The sequence below is a fragment of the Balaenoptera borealis genome (assembly GCF_965194805.1).
Source record: "Balaenoptera borealis genome assembly, chromosome: 6".
NCBI lineage: Eukaryota > Metazoa > Chordata > Mammalia > Artiodactyla > Balaenopteridae > Balaenoptera > Balaenoptera borealis.
In genome coordinates, this window is record NC_138863.1 from 47,672,986 (window position 1) to 47,693,631 (window position 20,646).

General features: G+C 35.0%; 1 protein-coding gene across 2 annotated transcripts in view; it reads right to left on the reverse strand.

Moving 5' to 3' along the window:
* Positions 1–20,646, reverse strand: part of ZC3H15 (zinc finger CCCH-type containing 15) — a 52,689-nt gene that overhangs the window by 13,556 nt on the left and 18,487 nt on the right. Inside the window, exon 10 of one of the 2 annotated variants that reach the window (XM_082397563.1) lies at positions 5,135–18,887. In XM_082397563.1, the coding sequence (XP_082253689.1) occupies positions 18,697–18,887 (191 nt within the window). In that variant the 3' untranslated portion in view covers positions 5,135–18,696. Of the gene's footprint in view, positions 1–5,134; positions 18,888–20,646 lie in introns of those variants that run through there. The other variant, XM_082397564.1, reaches the window with a different exon arrangement.

Here is a 20,646-nt window from a genome sequence, read left to right on the forward strand (position 1 = left end):
CATTTAAAGAAAGATAATTTGATATTTGTCCCAAAAGAGATTGATTTTAAACTACAGTAAAAAACCTAGTTAATCCATTCAAGTCAACATTATTTATTAAGTGCCTATTTGTGTTCTGAACTCTGCTGGATACTAAGTACAAAGAGAGCATGGTGTACTCAAACTAGTCCACAGCCCCTGGAAACCCTTGAGGAATCCTTCTTCTTTTTCTCTTTTGTGAGTTCCCAGGCAATGCAAAAGCTATTTGGGATGAGCTATATCCCGGGCACAAAGGAGTCATTAAAATGGTTGGCCAGTTCACCTCCTTCATGGAACAAGGAAAACTGAAATAAGGGCAGGGTATTCTTTGTCAATCCGTTTCATAACCAACCTTCATTTAATCCTTTAAATGTCTTCTAAATTAATCTGTCTCACATATTTTTATTGCTATTCTTTGAATCTATGCCAAAATATATTACATATTCCCAGTATTGAGATACTGAGAAATGGATACAAAAGTTTTCCAATACTGCTTGTGAATACATATATATTTAAAAACTCTACATTTGGGGTTTTTGTTGGGACAGCTGCTCTACCAAGGTTTATGGTTGATATTCTAGCTGTACTAATTTGATATCCACTTTCCTGTCAATGTTCAGTTCATTTGTTGCTAAAGATGTCCTCATCCCCATGAGCATTTTATACTGTGCCAATTAAAACAATATTTTAATCTATATAACATTTGTTTGTTTCTGCTCTCCCAACAATTTGCAATAGCAGCCAATCTCCATTTGGCGCCACCAGTGTGTTATCATGCTTTCCTTTCATATAACAAAGAAGTTGTTCATGGTGTTGTATCATACAATTAGAAGATTCCAAGAAAAAGTTTATTCAAGTCCAAATCAGCCACACCTTTCAATACACATATATAGCTGTGTCTGTAAACAGATGGGAAAAACACTTGGCAAACAAGACTCCAATACAGCTGGGGGAGGAGGAGGGATGACACACTGGCTATGAATTTTTACTTCTGAGGTCAAGAGGGCCCTTGTGCCTACACTTCTGTACTCTTCAACCCACTTTGGGTCCAGATTCAAGAAATCCTTACTAGTGCTGGCAACCATGCCTTGCTTACATGGTTTCTGGCCATTGGGTGAGGCATCTGATGCTATGAATGTGCTTTGACATGAGGTAATTTTCAGGGACCCTAAGAAGCAAGGAATCATGACTTCTAGGTAAGCTTCTTCTTTCTTCTTTATCCAGTTTTGGGATATACAACTTTTGTCAGTTTGTGGTCTGTGCATAAGTATGGGAGCCAAGGATGGAGTTGTGTAAGGAGAGAGAAACATTTCTTCTTTTTATGTTCAAACGTGGGACTCCAAAACGTATGTATAGTAACACCTTCCAATTTGCAGGAAATATTAAGCTCCAATGTGTTACTTTGCTATTTTTCAGAAAGAAAAACCTAAGGGAATTGTTGAAAGACTTACACAGTTGATAGAAACTAACTTGAAATTTGGGTAAACTCTGAAAATAAGATTTTTTTCATTTTAATATTGAATATATGAAGGAATTCAAGAATAAATGTTGTATATTAATACCAGACATGTATAACTTAATCCATTATTTCAAAATTTTCATTTATCACGTCAATTAGAGATTATTTAATTATTTTTTTCTGGGTTATCTAATTCAATAAACATTAGAGAATTTGGTCAATGTAATTAAATCAAATCTAATTTACGCTCTAAATGGGCTAATGTCTATTGAATTATAAACATTAGATCGAGCCATTAATAATAACATTACTTGAAAGTTATTGTTGAGTAATTCATTAAGAACTGGAGGAAACTGGGGTGAGTGGGATATGCAAGTAAGGGGAAAAATCCACCATTTGGAGATCAAAACCTGGCTCTTTGATGGCATAACATAGTAGAATTAACTTGGCTACTGCTTGGGTTTGATTTAATTGACTGCTAAAGGAGATGACTATCTCTGGTAATATTCAGGACTCAGTAGGCAGCAAAAATTTTTCAGCCATTTTAAGAAGCAGGAGATGATGAGCTCTTTACTGTGTGGGCTCTTTCTCTAACTATCTCAGGTGTAAAGGCTCACTGTAGGCTTCATTCCCCTGCACAAGCCCCCTCAGTACCTCAGGACTTCAAATCTCACTTTCTAGCCTAATCTAAAGGCCAAAAGTACTAGTTTACTTAAGTCATTAAAAGTCTTAGAAGAATCCAAGAATTGAGTCTATAATATTCCCTTACTTTAAGCAATGTTATTATATTTGACTGTAAACTTGCTTTTGGATTTTTAAGATCCTGAATTTTAATTATGGTTTCCTATGCCTAGAATGCTTTCAACCATGAAATCAGAAATCTCCCACGACTCCTCTTTTCATGTTCCAATTGTACTGAACTATGATCCACGCTTGCTCACACTTCTGTAGATTTAGTTAAAGTATTATTATAAGAAGGTGTCTGTGGGATACCTTCTTGATCTTCTCTCTTGAGTTAAGCTCTTCCCTCACAGGTTTTCATAGTGCACATGCATATCTCTACTACAATGTATTCAATATTAAAATCATCCATTTATTTTCCCATCTTCCCCACGAGACTGGGGTCTCGTGAAGACAGGTGGGTTGTTTCGTTTTGTTTTGTTTCTACCTCTGGTATCTCCTACACCTAGTGCAGTGCATGCACATAGTAGTTGCATAAGTGTTTGCTGAATAAATGAAAAAGTTGAGATGCTTAACAAAGGCACAGAACTAGAGGGATTTGACTACTTTTTCCCCTCCATGTTTGACTGAACTAAAGTCATTGCTAATAAGACACAGCACCCAAGTGGTCCCTTCTCCTATAATGATTTTAAATGAATTACTCTGCAGCAACAAGTTGTCCATGTGAAGCAAGCACAACAGCTTCACACAGTAAATGCTATGTATAATGACAGCATGTCGTTCCAACTAAAAAGTTATAAGAACTGTTGTGAGGGAAATGCCATGTGGAGAAGGAACGAATGAGTAGGTCCAGGAATGGAATGAATAGATTCATTAAATGGTTAAGCTTTTGCTTCAGGAGTTGACTGGTATCACTGCATGATCATTTGGATCCCAGGGTTCAGTATTCATTCTGAATGGCTCTGCTGTGCCTTGGCCCAATTAATTCATCTTGCATATCCATTGCCCAGAAGTAAGCAGTCGAATAGACTCAGATATTCTTCTAGTTAAATCATAGTAATGCCGATTTTCATATTGGTGATCACAATAGCCCCACAGTATATCAGCTAAGGTTAAGAATAAAGAACTATTCATAAAATAATACCCTTAAAAATGACTGAGATTTGATTCTGCTTCTGACACTTACTGGCTATTTGACCTTGGGACATTTTCTTAACCTCTCTGGAACTCAATTACCATTTATGTAACACAGGGATAATAGCACCCAGCTCACATGGTTGTTATGAGGAATATATGAGATGACCAATCAAGTTGGTGTGGTACAGACATAAAAACAGATATATAGACCAATGGATCAGAATAGAGAGCCCAGAAATAAACCCTCATGTATATGGCCAAACAATCTGTACAAGACTGAAAAAGGGAAAAGGACAGTCTCTGCAACAACAGTGTTGGGAAAACTGGATATCCACAAGCCAAAAGTGATTTGGAAGCTCACCTTACACCATATTAAAAATTAACTCAAAATGGATGAAGGACGTAAACCATAAGGTCTAAAACTGTAACTCCTAGAAGAAAACTAGGGGAAAAGCTTCAGGACATTAGATTTGGCAATGATTTCTTGGATATAACATCAAAAGCACAAGCAACAATAGCAAAAATAGACAAATGGGACTATATCAAACTTAAAAATTCTGCACACCAAAGGAAACAAGCAACAGAGTGAAAAGGCAACCTACAGAATGGGAGAAACTATTTGCAAATCACATATCTGATACAGGGCTAATATCCAGAATATATAAGGAACTTCTGTAACTCAACAACAACAAAAAGCAGATAATTTGACTAAAAAGTGGGCAAAGGACTTGAAATGATAATCCTCCAAAGAAGATATACAGATGACCAAGAAGCATATGAAAAGATGCTCAATATCTATAATCAATCATAAAAGAAATACAAATCAAAATCACAATGAGATATCACCTCACACCCATTAGGATGGTCATTATCAAAAGAACAGAAATAACAAATATTGTCAAAGATGCAGAGAAATTGGAACCCTTGTGCACTGTTAGTGGAAATGTAAAATGGTGTGGCCATTATGGAAAACAGTGTGGAGTTTCCTTAAAAAAATAAAAATAGAATTGCTATATGATTAAGCAATCCCACTTCTGGGTATATATACAAAAGAATTCAAAGCAGGATCTTGAAGAGGTATTTATACACCCATGTTCATTGCAGCATTATTCACAATAGCCAAGAGGTGGAAACAATCCGAGTGTCCACTGACAGATGAATGGATAAAGAAAATGTGGAATTTACATACAATGGAATATCATGCAGCCTTTAAAAATAAGGAAATCCTGTCCCATGTTGCAACATCAATGGACCTGGAGGACATTATGCTAAGCAAAGTCATCAGTCTCTCTCTCTCTCTCTCTCTCACACACACACACACACACACACACACACACACACACACACACACACACACTGTATGATTCCGCTTATATTAAGCATCTAAAGTCATCAAAATCATAGAAACAAAAAGAAGAAAGGTGGTGGCCCAGAGCTTTGGGTAGGGGGAAGGAAAAAAGAGGAATTAGTGTTTAATGGGTATAGGGTTTCAGTTTTGCAAGATGAAAAAGTTCTAGAGATCTGTTGCAAAATAACGTGAACATACTTAACACTACAGAACTGACGCTTAAAAATCGTTAAGATGGTAAATTTAATGTTATGTATTTTGTGTTTTTTCTTTTTTGCCACACACACAAAAAGAAAAAATCTGAAAGTCAAGGGTCTCTGTAATTACATTCCCTTCCTACTACAAACAACTACAAACATACTACATAAACACCATACTACAAAGACAAATATTGTTAACAGGTATACCGTTTTAAAACATTCTTTTTTTTTATTTTAAAGGAATATACAGATACACCCATACATACTTTTCAGTAGAGTTCTCATACTTGCCTTTTTTCTTTTTAAATACTCAACAGAATATCATGGTCATCTTTTCATGTCAGTGAACGGAAAAATCTACTTGATTCTTTTAAACAACTGCATAGTATTTCACTATATGAATGTACCATATTTGGCAAATGTAGTACCACAGGTCTCAGAAGCTTCATACATCCAAAAAAATGAGCCCTTTAATGATAAAATTTTTTTAAATTAACAAAATATTCATTGACTAAAAGCACAGCACTGGGGTGTGGGGAAGGCACTATAATGAATGACAGAGTTCCTGTCCTCAAGCAAACAATGCTCTATTATGGAAGCAAAGATACACACATAAATAAACAAGGTGGAAAGACATATATATTAATCATCATGTGAATTTTATACCCCCAGTTTGCGGGGAATCAAAGGTAGTTTCAAGGGAATGCATCTTTGGAACACTCAAGGATAGGGAGGATTTAGGACTGCGGAGATAGGGAGACTAGAGAAGAGGAAGAGAATATTTCACAAAGTAGAAACAGGTAGATAAGACACACAAAACCACAGTATGTAATAATATAATAGCTACCAGTTCCTCAGTGCCTATGTACTAAGTACTTGGCAGCAAGTACTAAATATCTATGTACTAAGCTACATTCTTTACATATAATACCCCTTTCAGCTTCATAACTGAGGAATAAACATTTTGATCCCCATTTTACTAATGAGGTAACTCAGGATCAGAAAAGTTAAGTAAATATTAACATTGTAAGTTACTTGACTAAAGAAATGATAATATTGCAACATGGATGACCTTAAGGGCATTATGCTGAGTGGAATAAGTCAGACAGAGAAAGACAAATACTGTATGATCTCACTTATATGTGAAATCTAAAAACAAACAAAAAAACCCCAAACTCACAGAAAAAGAGATTAGATTTGTGGTTACCAAAGATGGGAGGTGAAAAAACTGGATGAAGGTGGGCAAAAGGTACAAACTTCCAGTTATAAGTAAGTACAGAGGGTGTTAATGTACAACACAATGACTGTAGTTAACATTGTTGTATGGTATATTTGAAAGTTGTTAAGGGAGCAGATCCTAAGATTTCTCATCACAAGGAAAAAACATTTCCCCCACTTTTTTTGGTATCTATATGAGATGATGGATGTTAACTAACCTTACTGTAATCATTTCACAACATATGTAAGTCAAGTCATTATGTTGTACATCTTTTTTTTTTTTTAATATTCTTTTTGGCCGTGCCACACAGCATGTTGGATCTTAGTTCCCCGACCAGGGATTGAATCTATGCCCCCTGCATTGGGAGCACAGAGTCTTAACCACTGGACCGCCAAGGAAGTCCCTACACTGTACATCTTAAATGTATATATTGCTGTATGTCAATTACATCTCAATAAAACTGTAAAAGAATAATAATGTAAGAGAAGGAAGCTGAGATCAGAATAAAGAAGACTTTGAAGAGCATGCCTGAACATTTAGATTCTATTTGGTAGGTAATTTAGAGCCACTGAAGAATTATGAAGATGGAAGACATGATTAAAACAATGTTGTAAGAAGACAAGTCTGGGGACTAGCAATACTCATATCAGACAAAATAGATTTTAAAACAAAGGCTATAACAAAAGACAAAGAAGGGCATTATATAATGATAAAGGGATCAGTACAAGAAGAGGATATTACACTTGTTAACACACACACACCCAATACAGGATCACCTAAACATATGAAGCAAATACTAACAGACATATAGGGAGAAACTGACAATAATACAATAATAGTAGGAGACTTTAATACCCCACTGATATCAATGACAGATCATCCAGACAGAAAATAAGGCAAGTGGTCTTAAATGACACAGTAGACCAGCTGGACTTAATTGATATCTACAGGACACTACATTCAACAACAGCAGAATACACATTCTTTTCAAGTGCATGTGGAACATTCTTCAGGGTAGGTCATATACTAGATAACAAAACAAGCCTCAACAAACTTAAGAGGATAGAAATTATATCAAGCATTTTTTCCAACTACAACAGTATGAACTAGAAATCAACTACAGAAAGAAAAACAGGAAAAGAACACATGGAGGCTAAACAACATGCTAATAAAATCTAGTGGCTCAACAATGAAATCAAAGAGGGAATCAGAAAATACCTTGAGACAAATGAAACTGAAAACACAACTTTCCAAAATCTATGGGATTCAGGAAAAGCACATCTAAGAGGGAATTTCATAGTGATAAAGGCCTTCCTCAAGAAACAAGAAAAATCTCAAATAAACAACCTAACCTATCACCTAAAAGAATTGGAAAAAGAAGAACAAACAAAGCCCAAAGTCAGCAGAAGGAGGGAAATAATATAGATCAGAGAGGAAATAAATAAAATAGAGTTTAAAGAAAAACAATAAAAAAGATCATTGAAACCAAAAGCTGTTTTTAAAAATAGATAAACAAAATCAATAAACCTTTAGCCAGGCTCACCAAAAAGAAAAGAGAGGACTTAGATATGAAAGAGCAGAAATAACAACCAATACCACAGAGATACAAAAACCATACGGAATACTATGAACAGTTATATGCCAACAAACTGGACAACCTAGAAGAAACAGACAAATTTCTAGAAACATACAGCCTGCCAAGACTGAGTCAAGAAGAAACAGACAGTTTGAACAGACTTATCACTAGAAGTGAAATTGAATCTGTAATTTAAAAACTCCCAGCAAACAAAAGTCCACAACCGGACAGCTTCACAGGGGAATTCTACCAAACATGTAAAGAAGAACTAATACCTATCCTCAAACTATTCCTAAAAATTGAAGAGGGAATACTCTCAAATTCATTCTACGAGGTCACCATTATCCTGATACCAAAACCAAAGACACTACAAAAAAAGAAAATTACAGGCCAATATCTTTGATGAATATAGATGCAAAAATCCTCAACAAAATATTAGCATAGCAAATCCAACAATACATAAAAAGGATCACACAACATGATCAACTTGGACTCATTCCAGGGTCACAAGGATGGTTCAACATATGCAAATCAATCAATGTGATACACCACATTAACAAAAGAAAGATAAAAATCACTTGATCATCTCAATAGACACAGAAAAAGAATTTGACAAAATTCAGCATCCATTAATGATAAAAATTCTCATCAAAGTGGGTATAGAGGGAACATATCACAATAATAAAGGCCATTTATGACAAACCCACTGCCAAAATAGCAGTGAAAAGCTGAAAGCCTTCCCTCTAAATTCAGGAATAAAACAATGATGCCCACTCTCATTGCTTCTATTTAACATAGTATTGGAAGTCCAGCCACATTAATCAGACAAGAAAAAGAAACAAAATGTATCCAAATTGGAAGGGAAGAGGTAAAACTGTCACTATTTGCAGATGACATGATACTCTATATTATAGAGAACCCTAAAGTCTCCATCCAAAAAGTATTAGAACTAATAAATGAATTCAGCAAGGTTGCAGGACACAAGATTAATATACAGAAATCTGGTGTGTTTCTATACACTAATAATGAAATATCAGAATGAGAAAAAAAATTTAAATCCCATTTAAAAATCACATTAAAAATACCTAGGAATAAATTTAAGCTGGTGAAAGACCTATACTCTGAAAACTATAAAATACTGAAGGAAACTGAAGATGATTCAAAGAAATGGAAAGATATCCTGTGCTCTAGGGTTTGAAGAATTAATATTATTAAAATGGCCATACTACCCAAAGCAAGCAATCTACAGTTTTAATGCAATTCCTATCAAAATACCCAGGACATTTTTCACAGAACTAGAACAAATAACCCTAAAATTTATATGGAACCACAAAAGACCCTGAATTGCCAAAGCAATTCTGAGAAAAAAGCACCAAGTTGGAGGTATAACCCTCCCAGACTTCAGATTATATTACAAAGATACAGTAATCAAAACAATATGGTAATGGTATAAAAACAGACACATAGAACAATGGAACAGAATAGAGAGCCCAGAAATAAACCCACATACCTATGGTCATTAATCTATGACAAAGGAGGCAAGAATACACAATGAAAAAAAGACAGTCTCTTCAACAAGTGGTGCTGGGAAAACTGGAAAGCCAAATGTAAAACAATGAGATTAGAACATTCCCTCACACCATATAAAAGAGTAAACTCATAATTGTTTGAAGACCTAAATGTAAGACCTGAAACCATAAAACTCCTAGAAAAGAACATAGGCAGAACACTCTTTAACATAAAGCACAGCAAAATTTACTTGGATCAGTCTCCCAAGGCAAAAGAAATAAAAGCAAAAATAAACAAATAGGACCTAATTAAACTTAAAAGCTTTTGCACAAGCAAGGGAAACTATCAACAAAATGAAAAGATAACCTACAGAATGGGAGAAAATATTTGCAAATGATGTGACAGACAAGGGCTTAATATCCAAAATATACAAACAACTCATACAACTTAATATCAGAAAAACAAACAAACCAATCAAAAAATGGGCAGAAGATCTGAATAGACATTTTCCCAAAGATACACAGATGGCTAACAGGCACATGAGAAGGTGCTCAACATCGTTAATTATTACAGAAATGCAAATCAAAACCACGAGGTATCACCTCACAACTGTCAGAATGGCTGTCATCAAAAAGTCTACAAATAAACGTTGGAGAGGATGTGGAAAAAAGGGAACCCTCGTATACTGTTGGGGGGAATGTAAATTGGTGCAGCCAATATGGAAAATTGTATGGAGAGTCCTTAAAAAACGAAAAGTAGAACTACCATATGATCCAGCAATCCCACTCCTGGGTATGTATCTGGAAAAAACAAAACACTAATTGCACCCCAATGTTCATAGCAGCACCATGTATAATAGCCAAGACATGGAAGCAACCCAAGTGCCCATCAACAGATGACTGGCTTACAAAAATGTGGCATATATATGCAATGAAATATTACTCAGCCATGAAAAAGAATGAAATACTGCCATTTGCAGCAATGTGAATAGACCTAGAGAATATTATGCTCAGTGAAATAAATTGGACTGAGAAAGATAAATACTGTATGCTATCACTTATATATGAATCTAAAAAATAATACAAATGAATGTATATGCAAAATAGAAACAGACAAAATAGACATAGGAAACAAACTTGTGGTTAAGAGGAGAGGGGAGCAGGGAGGGCCAAATTAGGGTTATGGGATTAACGGATACAAACTACTATATATAAAATAGATAAGTGGACTTCCCTGGTGGCACAGTGGTTAAGAATCTGCCTGCCAATGCAGGGGACAAGGGTTCGATCCCTGGTCCAGGAAGATCCCACATGCCAAGGAGCAAATAAGCCCGTGTACCACAACTACTGAGCCTGTGCTCTAGAGCCCACGAGCCACAACTACTGAGCCCGTGTGCCACAACTACTGAAGCCCATGTGCCTAGGGCCCGTGCTCAACAAGAGAAGCCACCGCAATGAGAAGACCGCACACAATGAAGAGTAGCCCCCGCTTGCCACAACTAGAGAAAGCCCACACGCAGCAATGAAGACTCAACGCAGCCAAAAATAAATAAATAAAGTTCTTAAAAAAAATAGATAAGCAACAAGGATATGCTGTATAGCACAGGGAATTATACCCATTATCTTGTAATAACCTATAATGGAGTATAATCTGCAAAAATATTGAATCACTATGGTATACACCTGAAACTAACACAATATTGTAAATCAACTATACTTCAATTGAAAAAAAAGAAGACAAATCTGGTATTGCTGTGGATGGATTAGTTACAGGAAGGAAGGAAATAAATTAACTAGTGTACAGTGATCATATGCCCAAGTTTGCAAGGGACAGTCTGAGTGTACAATAGTTGTCCTAGTATAAGTGTTAAAAGAGCCTTCTTCACTCTCCATAATGTCCCTTTTACACTCAAAAGTGTCCTGGTTTGGAAGAGAAATAACCATGTGGCTAAATATGAAGGGAGATGAGAACCTGAGTAATATAGGATAGTGGCAGTGTGAACAGAAAGGAGGATGGATGTGAGAGAAATCTTGGCATTGTAGAATAATAGGTATTTTTTTAGTTCAAGTGGCTGGATAAGAAAAAAAAAATCTCAAGAATGGGTTAAAAAAGAGATTAAAGAAAAAGGAAGGAGAAAAGATTTAGGAGAGAAAATGATGACTTTAGTTTGGAATCTGATATACCGGCAGGATATCATGTTGAGCTGTGTGGTAGCTTATTGGAAATGTGAGGCTGGAATAGTGTTGCACATACGGAAATTATAAATGAAATCATGAGAGTGAATGAGACTGCCAAGGAATAGAGAATAATCAAAGACGGCAAAGAGGCCTGAAGGACCTCAAGGAATACCTATTTAGAAAAACTCTCATCTTGTAAGTACTAAATGAGGTTAATAGATAGTTCTATAATGACCTGATCATCTTGAGCCCAGTCAAAATTACCAACTGCCCACGTGGAATGCTGAGTTTGAAAGTAGCTGATCAGGAAACCAAACGGCACCTTCACAAACTGTTTCCTGCTTTTTATCATTTCATGACATTTTTATCAACTTTTTTCTTTTGAATGTGAACTCCCGAGTGTTATGTTATATATTTTTAGCCCAGGACTAGAGTGATTGATAAAAGATTAAAAACAGCAGTAAGTGATATGGGCCACTCAAGTATCTACATTCTGTCACTCATTTTCCTGTACATTAATATATGTATAAGAATAATAATGTTATTGTTTCCTACATAACTTGCTGTAGATTGTCAAGCTGAGGGTTCTTCCCACCATTATCAGTGATGACATGAAGACTAAAGAACAGAATTAAGCTCTGTATTATTAGTGCATTCAGAACTACATGGTATATTGACAAGTTGCTTAGTGTTCATATGTGAAAGCCCAGGACTTATGTTTCACTTATAGAGAGAGATAAATTTTACCTATGGAAGACCAGGTACACCTTAAAATTACTATATGGCACTGATAAAAACATATAAAAGGGCATTTCAGTTTAATTTCAAGCCTGCTTTGACAAGTGAGAAAAAAGGTGCATTTAAAATTTTTACATTTTGAAAGGCAAATTCATATTCTTTTGCCCTTAAAACAAAGCCATATGAAAACACTTCAAATGCAAAACTCTATTTAACTGTCTAGAAAGTTGGAGTTAAACAGCAGGAGTACTGGCATGCTTTTTAAGCTTGTCTCCTTTTAAAAAAACTTTGATGTTTCAATAAGTATCAATAACATACATCATTTACTACAAGTCTAACTGAAAATAGTGACTTCGCAATTATTTAATTATCTTTTCCCTCATTTAACAAAATTCATTTTTGGAGGGAAAACAGTTTTAAAGTAGACCACGTATTTATCCATATATCTAAAAACAAATGGTACAGTGCACTGGAGTTGTATTAAATTTATGGAGGAGAAATAGAGCAGGATAATGAATCTTTTCAAGCAATTTCAATACATTTCAAACCTTAAACTACTGTCAGAAAGACATAGTGCAGCAACTCTGCTATGATTCTCTGAAAAGCAGACAATGTGTTTTTAATACCTGCTTGGAAGAGAAACATGTATGTATCCAGTTAAAAATTCAGATTCTTTGCCAATATTGTGAAATGAATTCAGGCAATATGGGAATCTGCAATATGCAATTTATTACTCATCAGTGCAACCAATTTTTCCAGGTTGGCATTGGGCCTTTCAAATGTAAAACTGATAATTTTTAATATGATCACCATGGGAAGCTTGCTCCTGATGGTAAAGCACATTCAGTAATAAGTTGTAAACAGTCACTAAATGACTTGCTAGAATTTCTCTAGACAATACACTGTTTGACATTATAAATGGTTTCATCTCTGTTTTTTGAAAATGGACTGCAATATTCATGTCATTAAAAAAATTCTGTGAGGGACTTCCCTGGTGGCGCAGTGGTTAAGAATCTGCCTGCCAACGCAGGGGACAAGGGTTCGAGCCCCAATCTGGGAAGATCCCACATGCCATGGAGCAACTAAGCCCGTGCGCCACAACTACTGAGACTGCGCTCTAGAGCCCGCGCGTCACAACTACTGAGCCCGTATGCCACAACTACTGAAGCCCGGGTGCCTAGGGCCCATGCTCCGCAACAAGAGATGTCACCGCAATGAGAAGACCGCGCACCACAATGAAGGGTAGCCCCCGCTCGCTGCAACTAAAAAAAGCCTGCGTGCAGCAAGACCCAATGCGGCCAAAAAAAAAAAAAAAAAATTTCTGTGACCTATTTTGGGCAATATGTTTAGTAAATAGCCTGTGCAGATGCTGAGCATCCCAGGATGATTACACAGCTAAATAATTATGTGGATGATATGTACAGAGGTTGAGGTAAAATAAACTGTTATATTCTATGTTCCCTGAATTTCTAGAGCCTAAGTTTTAAAGTTAAGATCTTAAACAGGTTATTATCACTGCAAATGTTTTCCCCACTTTTAGGGTGCTGTTAACTTCAGTCTTCATCATCAATATATGGGCAAGTAAATGAACCAAGAAAACAAAAGTGGTGAAGTATCCAAATACTTCTTGAACCAAGAAATACATAAGTATTTCTTTATACTATATTCACATATAGAGAATTTCTACTCCAATACTTTTGGAACCAAAAGATCCAATTTAAAGCAACAGCTTTTAATTTAAACATATGGAAATGAAAACAAGACATAAAGATATATTTGTATCTTCTCTGAGAAGGTCATCCACTAAATATTTCAGCTTCTATAAAGTTCTATAGTTATTGTGGGTTTTACATAAAAAGCCTTGAAAAAGAGAGAGCAGTAATTTGGGGGAATCTTGTTCACAGAATCATTTTAAATACTGATATATCTCTTCAACAGTGAATTCAAAGAACTATGTAAAAGATCATTTTCTCACTCAGTAGACTCCTGAAGTTCTTTCCCTTGAAGTTCTTGATATTTATTTATATTACACCTGAGTTGCTTTCATGAGATTTTAATACTTTATACTAAATTCACATATAGAAAATTTCTATTCCAATACTTAATCATTAAAAAAGAATCTGGAAAACCAGATATTTTGGGGAATATGAACATTCTTAATATTAGCAAAGCTATTTCTGTCAAGTAGATTTTTATGAGTAGTACTGACTAAACACATAAGTTACCCAGGTAAACATAGGCAATGTGGTGAAGAATTAACTAGGGGTTTGGTACTTTGTGAACACCCACATTCTTAGGAGATTTTGTAGAGAAAATCAATCAGGTTTCATTTAAATATTTCCTCTATCAAAAAGTGGTGAAAATCTAAATTCAGATTTTATTTCCACTTCTGGACAAGATGACGCAATGAATCAGATTTACCTCCTGCTTGAAACAATTAAAAAATCAGATGTAATATATAAACAATTGTTTTCAAGATATAAATATCAGACAATAGGCAATGATTTCTAAGAGATGGGAAACAAAAGTGACCCCCATGATTCTTCCAAGCTTACTGCCTGGAGTTTCTAGCCAAAGGATAGGAAGGGGAAAGCCAGGAGGAGATGGAGTCTAGGGAAGCCAAGGCAGCTAGAATTTGCAAGGCAAAGTGCCAGGGATGAAAGCCACACACAGAGAGAACTCTGGAGACACACAAAGGGTCCCTCTTGTGTCTTCAACTGAGTACTACTGACTAGCCCATGCATGTTAGGAAACTACCTAAGGCTGGAGGAAAAAAACCACTTGACAGTTTTAGAGAGAATAATAATAACAGAAATACCTGTTAATTGAATGAATAAAAGCTAATTCTTTCTTCTTTGCCTATAAACAGAAAGCAAGGAACAGTGAAAGGGTAAACATACAACATTAAAATGGGTGGGGAGGGGAGTATTTGGAAATACATTTTGTACTAATGCCATTCAGGTTTATTTCTGAAGATATCATGAAATTTTGTGGATGTTGCTAAATTCTAGTTTAAAGTTAAAATGCTGTGGGCTTCTACTAATTTCTATCTTTGTAGTTTTTACTGAGAAACAAGGTATTATCTTTATTAAGAAAACACTGCTATTACCAATGGGATATGCACCAGAAAAAAGACAAAAACCTAAAATATAAGACTTTGGTAGTCCACCTACCTCTCATACGGTATTCCTTGTGATACATTCATTCCAACATGTATATGAGTTCATATGGTGCGAACACAGTGTTTTAATACCTGGAAGCTTTAATATAATAGTGTATGTATCAGAATCACAGACCTGAACTTAATATATAGAGTGAGGAGTAGCCTGCAGCTTGTGATCCTGAAAGTTCTTTATACGAAGTTCAATACCCAGAATACGAATGGAACTCATTCAATAATACTATTAATTATCTGTATTAACTTGTCACAAACTCCCTCTGTGTACTTTGTGTGTTAAAACCTGAGGATGGATGCAATGCTTTCTTAATGACCTGCTATACCTAAATGTGTGATCCTGCAGCTTCATTTTTATCACATTCTAAATCACTTAATGATCAGAATGGACTAATTCAAATATTAAAAATATATGGTACAACAATTACACAATTTGGTATCAGTCCATCCATGGTGGGCCTACAGTAATATGGAATCGTTTGTGCAAAAATAAATTAAAATTCATAATTTAATTATTTTGCATTAGAAATGTTTTGGCAAACAAGGGATCATTATAGGTTGTAACTGTTATTGAGTACAGGATAAAAGAGTGTAGGGGTGATGTAATCTCCTAGATGTTAACGAGAAAATAAAAAGTTCTTATGTTTTGGAAAATGATCTCATTTACAAATTATATGGAAATAGGTGCAAAGCCATAGTTCTCCTCCTGTAGAAGGCTTACATTATAAGTTTCTAAATTCCTAAATCACAAATCTTTAAAAATGAAGCTAAGTCATCACGTAATTAAAATTAGATTACAGAGACCTACTATGTTTACAATGGAAATTATATAAAAGAGCAATGTGTAAGAAAAAACTATTTAAAGTTATGTGTAAATGAGTTTGAAAAACAAGAGCCAATTTCAGATTTATTGTACTAAGACAGGGTAACTGCACTGTAAACAATATTAGGCATACCTCGGAGATATTGCAGGTTCAGCTCCAGACCACCACAGTAAAGTGCATATTGCAATAAAGTGAGTCGCACAAATTTTCTGGCTTCCCAGTACATATAAAAGTTAAGTTTATACTATAGTCTATTAAGTATGCAATAGTATTACATCTATAAAAACAAACATTAAAAAACAGCATTAATTTAAAAATAACACTGTTGGAAAAATGGCGCTGATATACTTGCTTGATGCAGGGATGCCACAGATCTTTGGTAAAAATGCGATATCCGTATTTTATTGTACTTCGCTGAGCAAGTCTATCGGTGCCATTTTCCAACAGCATTTGCTGACTTTGTGTTTCTGTGTCACACTTTGGTAATTCTTGCAACATTGCAAACTTTTCCATTATTATAATATTTGTTTTAGTGATATGTGATAGGTGATCTTTGATATTAATGCAATGACTTCCTGAAGGCTGAGATGATAGTTAGCATTTTTTAGCTATTGCTTTAAATTAAGGAATGTACATTGTTTTTTGGACATAATGCTATTGCACACTTAATAGACTTCAGTATAGTGTAAATATAACTTTTATATGTACCAGGAAATCAAAAAAATTCGTGTACTTGCTTTACGGCAATACTTCGCTGTACTCTGGTGGTCTGAATCAAACCCTCAATATCTCTGAGGTATGCCTGTATATGTTACTTTAGAAGCAAATTTAATTTTGCATTTTGATTTTTTCAGATTTAAATGCTTTTTTGCATTCTCTGAGCATATACTGTTTTTCTAATGAAAGACACTTATAGGCTAGATGAAGGCTGTCCAAAATTTAAAGAATTGTGGGTTTCAAAAATTACTTCCACAATGTAGCATTTTCCTTTTAACTCACTGATTAAAGAAAATTTGGTTTTCAAAATCACATGCTTACTGTAAGGTAGTAATACTTTAAACTGAAAATGTTGCATTATTAAATAAAGCATAAGTAACATTTAAAACTCTTTAATAAAAAGAATGAAACAAATCTTTCATAGAAAGTATGTAAGTATACTTCCACTGTAGATGGGAAACTTGGCTCATGATATTCTACATTTTAAAAATGTCAATTATGGTATAGTACTGAACAGCCAGGAACTCAATTTCTTTACCAACTTTGATGTTATCACTTGACAAGATTTAGTCATGTTTTCTTAGGTTTTACAATTCAGAAGCACTTTAACTCCTCCATGTAGATGAAGAAACTAAGGTTCAGAGACTTAAAAATCATATAATTTATCTGAGGCAGAAATTAATTAGGGCCCAGGTCACCTGACCTTTTAGTGCTATTATCTTAAAATCCATTTATATTTGCAAATAACAAAAGTACTGTATTAATATTTGAAAATATACTTACATAAAAATGATAAAAAGGTATAACTAGTATTAAATATGTGACTGGCAAATTATGTCCATTTTAAATGTATCACCCTAATTTTTCAGGGGATCTCAATGTCAAAGGCCCCCAGCCCAGTTTTCTTGTGAATTTGTTTACACTCTCTCAAACAGAGTAATCAAACTTTATCAGGTACTATTATAACACCATGGATCTCCACAATGATGCTTTAGTAGTATTTGGTTCAACTGTAGGTGATACTTAATTAGGTTGATGATCCTCAATTCAGTAATTACCCTTTCATATAACATCACCTATGGTCTTTTTCTGAGGCTAACTATTGGTGTTAACTAAGCTCATAGTAGGGCTATCCGCACTCTACACAGTCCTATAATCAGTATTAAGAGACCCCTTTAGGTGTCTGTGCCTTCTGTGATAGTTAACTCCAACAGATATTTAGTTAAAATTCTCAAGCTAGAAATGGTAAGAAAACTTTCACAGAAAAAACCTTAAAAAAAAAAAAAAGGCCCATACTTGGATTTTAATGTATCACGGTCTTTATTTACAACTTCATTGGCAAAAAAGAAAAGGAATAGTTTAAAACAGTCTAACACAGGGCACTGCAGCTGATCCTGGCAGATTAATGAAGTTTCATTTTAAATGTCCATCTAATTGTCCAAAGATATACAATACTGAATCTGCATATGCAGTTTCCTTTATGAAGTACAGGCTCATATCTCAGGCAGTCTTTTAAACATATAAATACAAAGGAAATAAAACCACTCATTAAAAACTGCATTAAATGAAGGGTAATTTAAATTTATGTTGTCCTTGTAATAACGCATGCCCAATGAAAATCAAAAGCTGGAAAAGCAGTTACACTTCCTACTTGAGTGGACAGTTACAACAATCAATCATTTTCTGCAATGACCATTATATTTTTAATTTATCATGAACTACTCTGAACTTACTATGAGATGTAGCCAAAGTCAGAAGACAAGATGTAGGGAGAATATTCCTTTTTTGGAGAGTAAGCCCTCCAGAATCAGCATGGGAAACAAACATCCTGTTGAAGAATTCTAGGTGGAAAAAAATTAATGTAGTCAATTTCAACTCATGCTGAGCTGGCTTAATTTTTTCATTGACTTCTTTGGTGTCATTCTTCTAAATCAAGTGTGTTTAATTCTTCTTCTAGTTCATCCAAATCTTCCCCAGTAAAAAGATTTTCATCAACAGGAACAGCATCGATGACTCCATTTTCCTGTCCCTCCCCTTCGTTGTCCTCTTCCAAATCACTTCTTTCACCATTTTCAGCCCTACCTCCGGAAGCTTCACTTAATTTGTTTTCTAAAAATAAAAACTGAAATCAGTAAGGCCTAGAAAAAGAAAACACTAGTCCATTAGCAACGGACAGTCACAGACTGATATACTTCTTTTCCTTTTTCCATGAAAGCCTTCCCTAAGATTACTCCAACAAGAACTGCTCTTTTTCTGAGCTTACTTGTATCAATTATCTATACCTACTATAAAATATGTCTTTCACTGTAGACATCTGACTGCTTAACGGTTCATACATTTGAGGGCAAGATTTATCTTATACAACCTTGTGTTCTCTACATGACCCAACAATTAGGTTTTTAAACAGTCAACTTCCACATATTTTGTTTGAATAAATGATTATGGAATCAAAAAAAAAACATTTATGATATAAGCAGCTACTTCGCTTTTGGTTTTACAAATAGTAGTTAAGTCACACTAGTCGTAATGCTGTAAATGAGTGTGAATGCAGAAATATATCATCTTGTCATCAAACTGTGGGGAAAAAAAAAACCCTGGGGCTATGGAGCTACTTTTCCTTTCAGGCTATAATTATATGACTGAGAAAACAAAAATGCTGCCTTTTCTTGTTCAATGACATCAATATTGAACACACAGAATTTTTAATAGCCTAATTTAAAGTTATTTCAAACATCTCTGATGACAAGTTCTTGGGAATTATAACCTCTGAGGTACTTGCAATTGTGCCTATTGTCACCAAAGCCCTACTTCTCAAAGGAGCAAATCAGTCAGCAGATTGGCATTAAGACAATAGTCTGACAGCATTCTCAAATCTCAGAACAGGCCAGTTTTTCAAGTTATAACTTTTATTCCTTCATTGTAAAAGCAAGGTTTAGCTTTTTTTCCCTCAACTTTTGCCTTGATCAGTAGTCTACCTTTTTCTCTCACAACAACCATGCCAAACTTTTACTTTTTTCTTCAAATCCTCACTCAAGGTACAATTAGATATAAATTGTATCAGCAATCCTTATTTCCAAATACACCTAGCCAGCCTCTCCTCCATTCTCACTCTTAACTGAACTCATTATTTATACTTCCAGATCTTGCTTCTGTACCTAATATTGTTTCATTTTTAATTTTCATTCTTTCCCAGATCCTTTTTCTCTGGCCAACAGATATACTTAGATTTCCCATATCCTAAAAGGCCCTTCTCATGACCATGTCTCCCCCTCAAAGTTCTTAAGAGTGAGTTATCCGTAGTCATTTTTTTTCTCCTCATTCCTCATACCATTGCAGTCCCAATGAAAACTGTGTACCCTATTCCTACAACTCCTTCCCTAATCACAATTAAGGAATTATTTCTAATTCTCATCCTATTTAATCTTCCTGAAATTCTTCTTAATTTTTCTCTGTCCTTCTCAGTGTCTTTCCCAAGCTTTTTCTCTTTTGACTACTCTAAAACATTGATATTTTCCGCAGTCTGTTCTAGAATGTTTTCATCGTATGTATTGTGCCTGGGTGTGTTCATTCACTCTCAGCTACCAATGCAGATGACTTTCAAACCTTTTCCTCCTGGTAATGTCTACATAGTATCCTAGACAACGCCACTTTTGATAACCAAAATATCTCATACTCATGAGGTCCTGAACTGAACTCATTAGCTACATCTCCAAACTCATTTTGGCCCCTTCTAGTTTGTTAATGGCTTCAATATCCAACCAGCCACCCATTTCCACAGCCTCCACTGTTTACTACTTTTATATACGGCCAAATCACATGTTTATATGTTACCAGTCTGATACCTGCAAGCATCTAAGTTTGCCAAGCC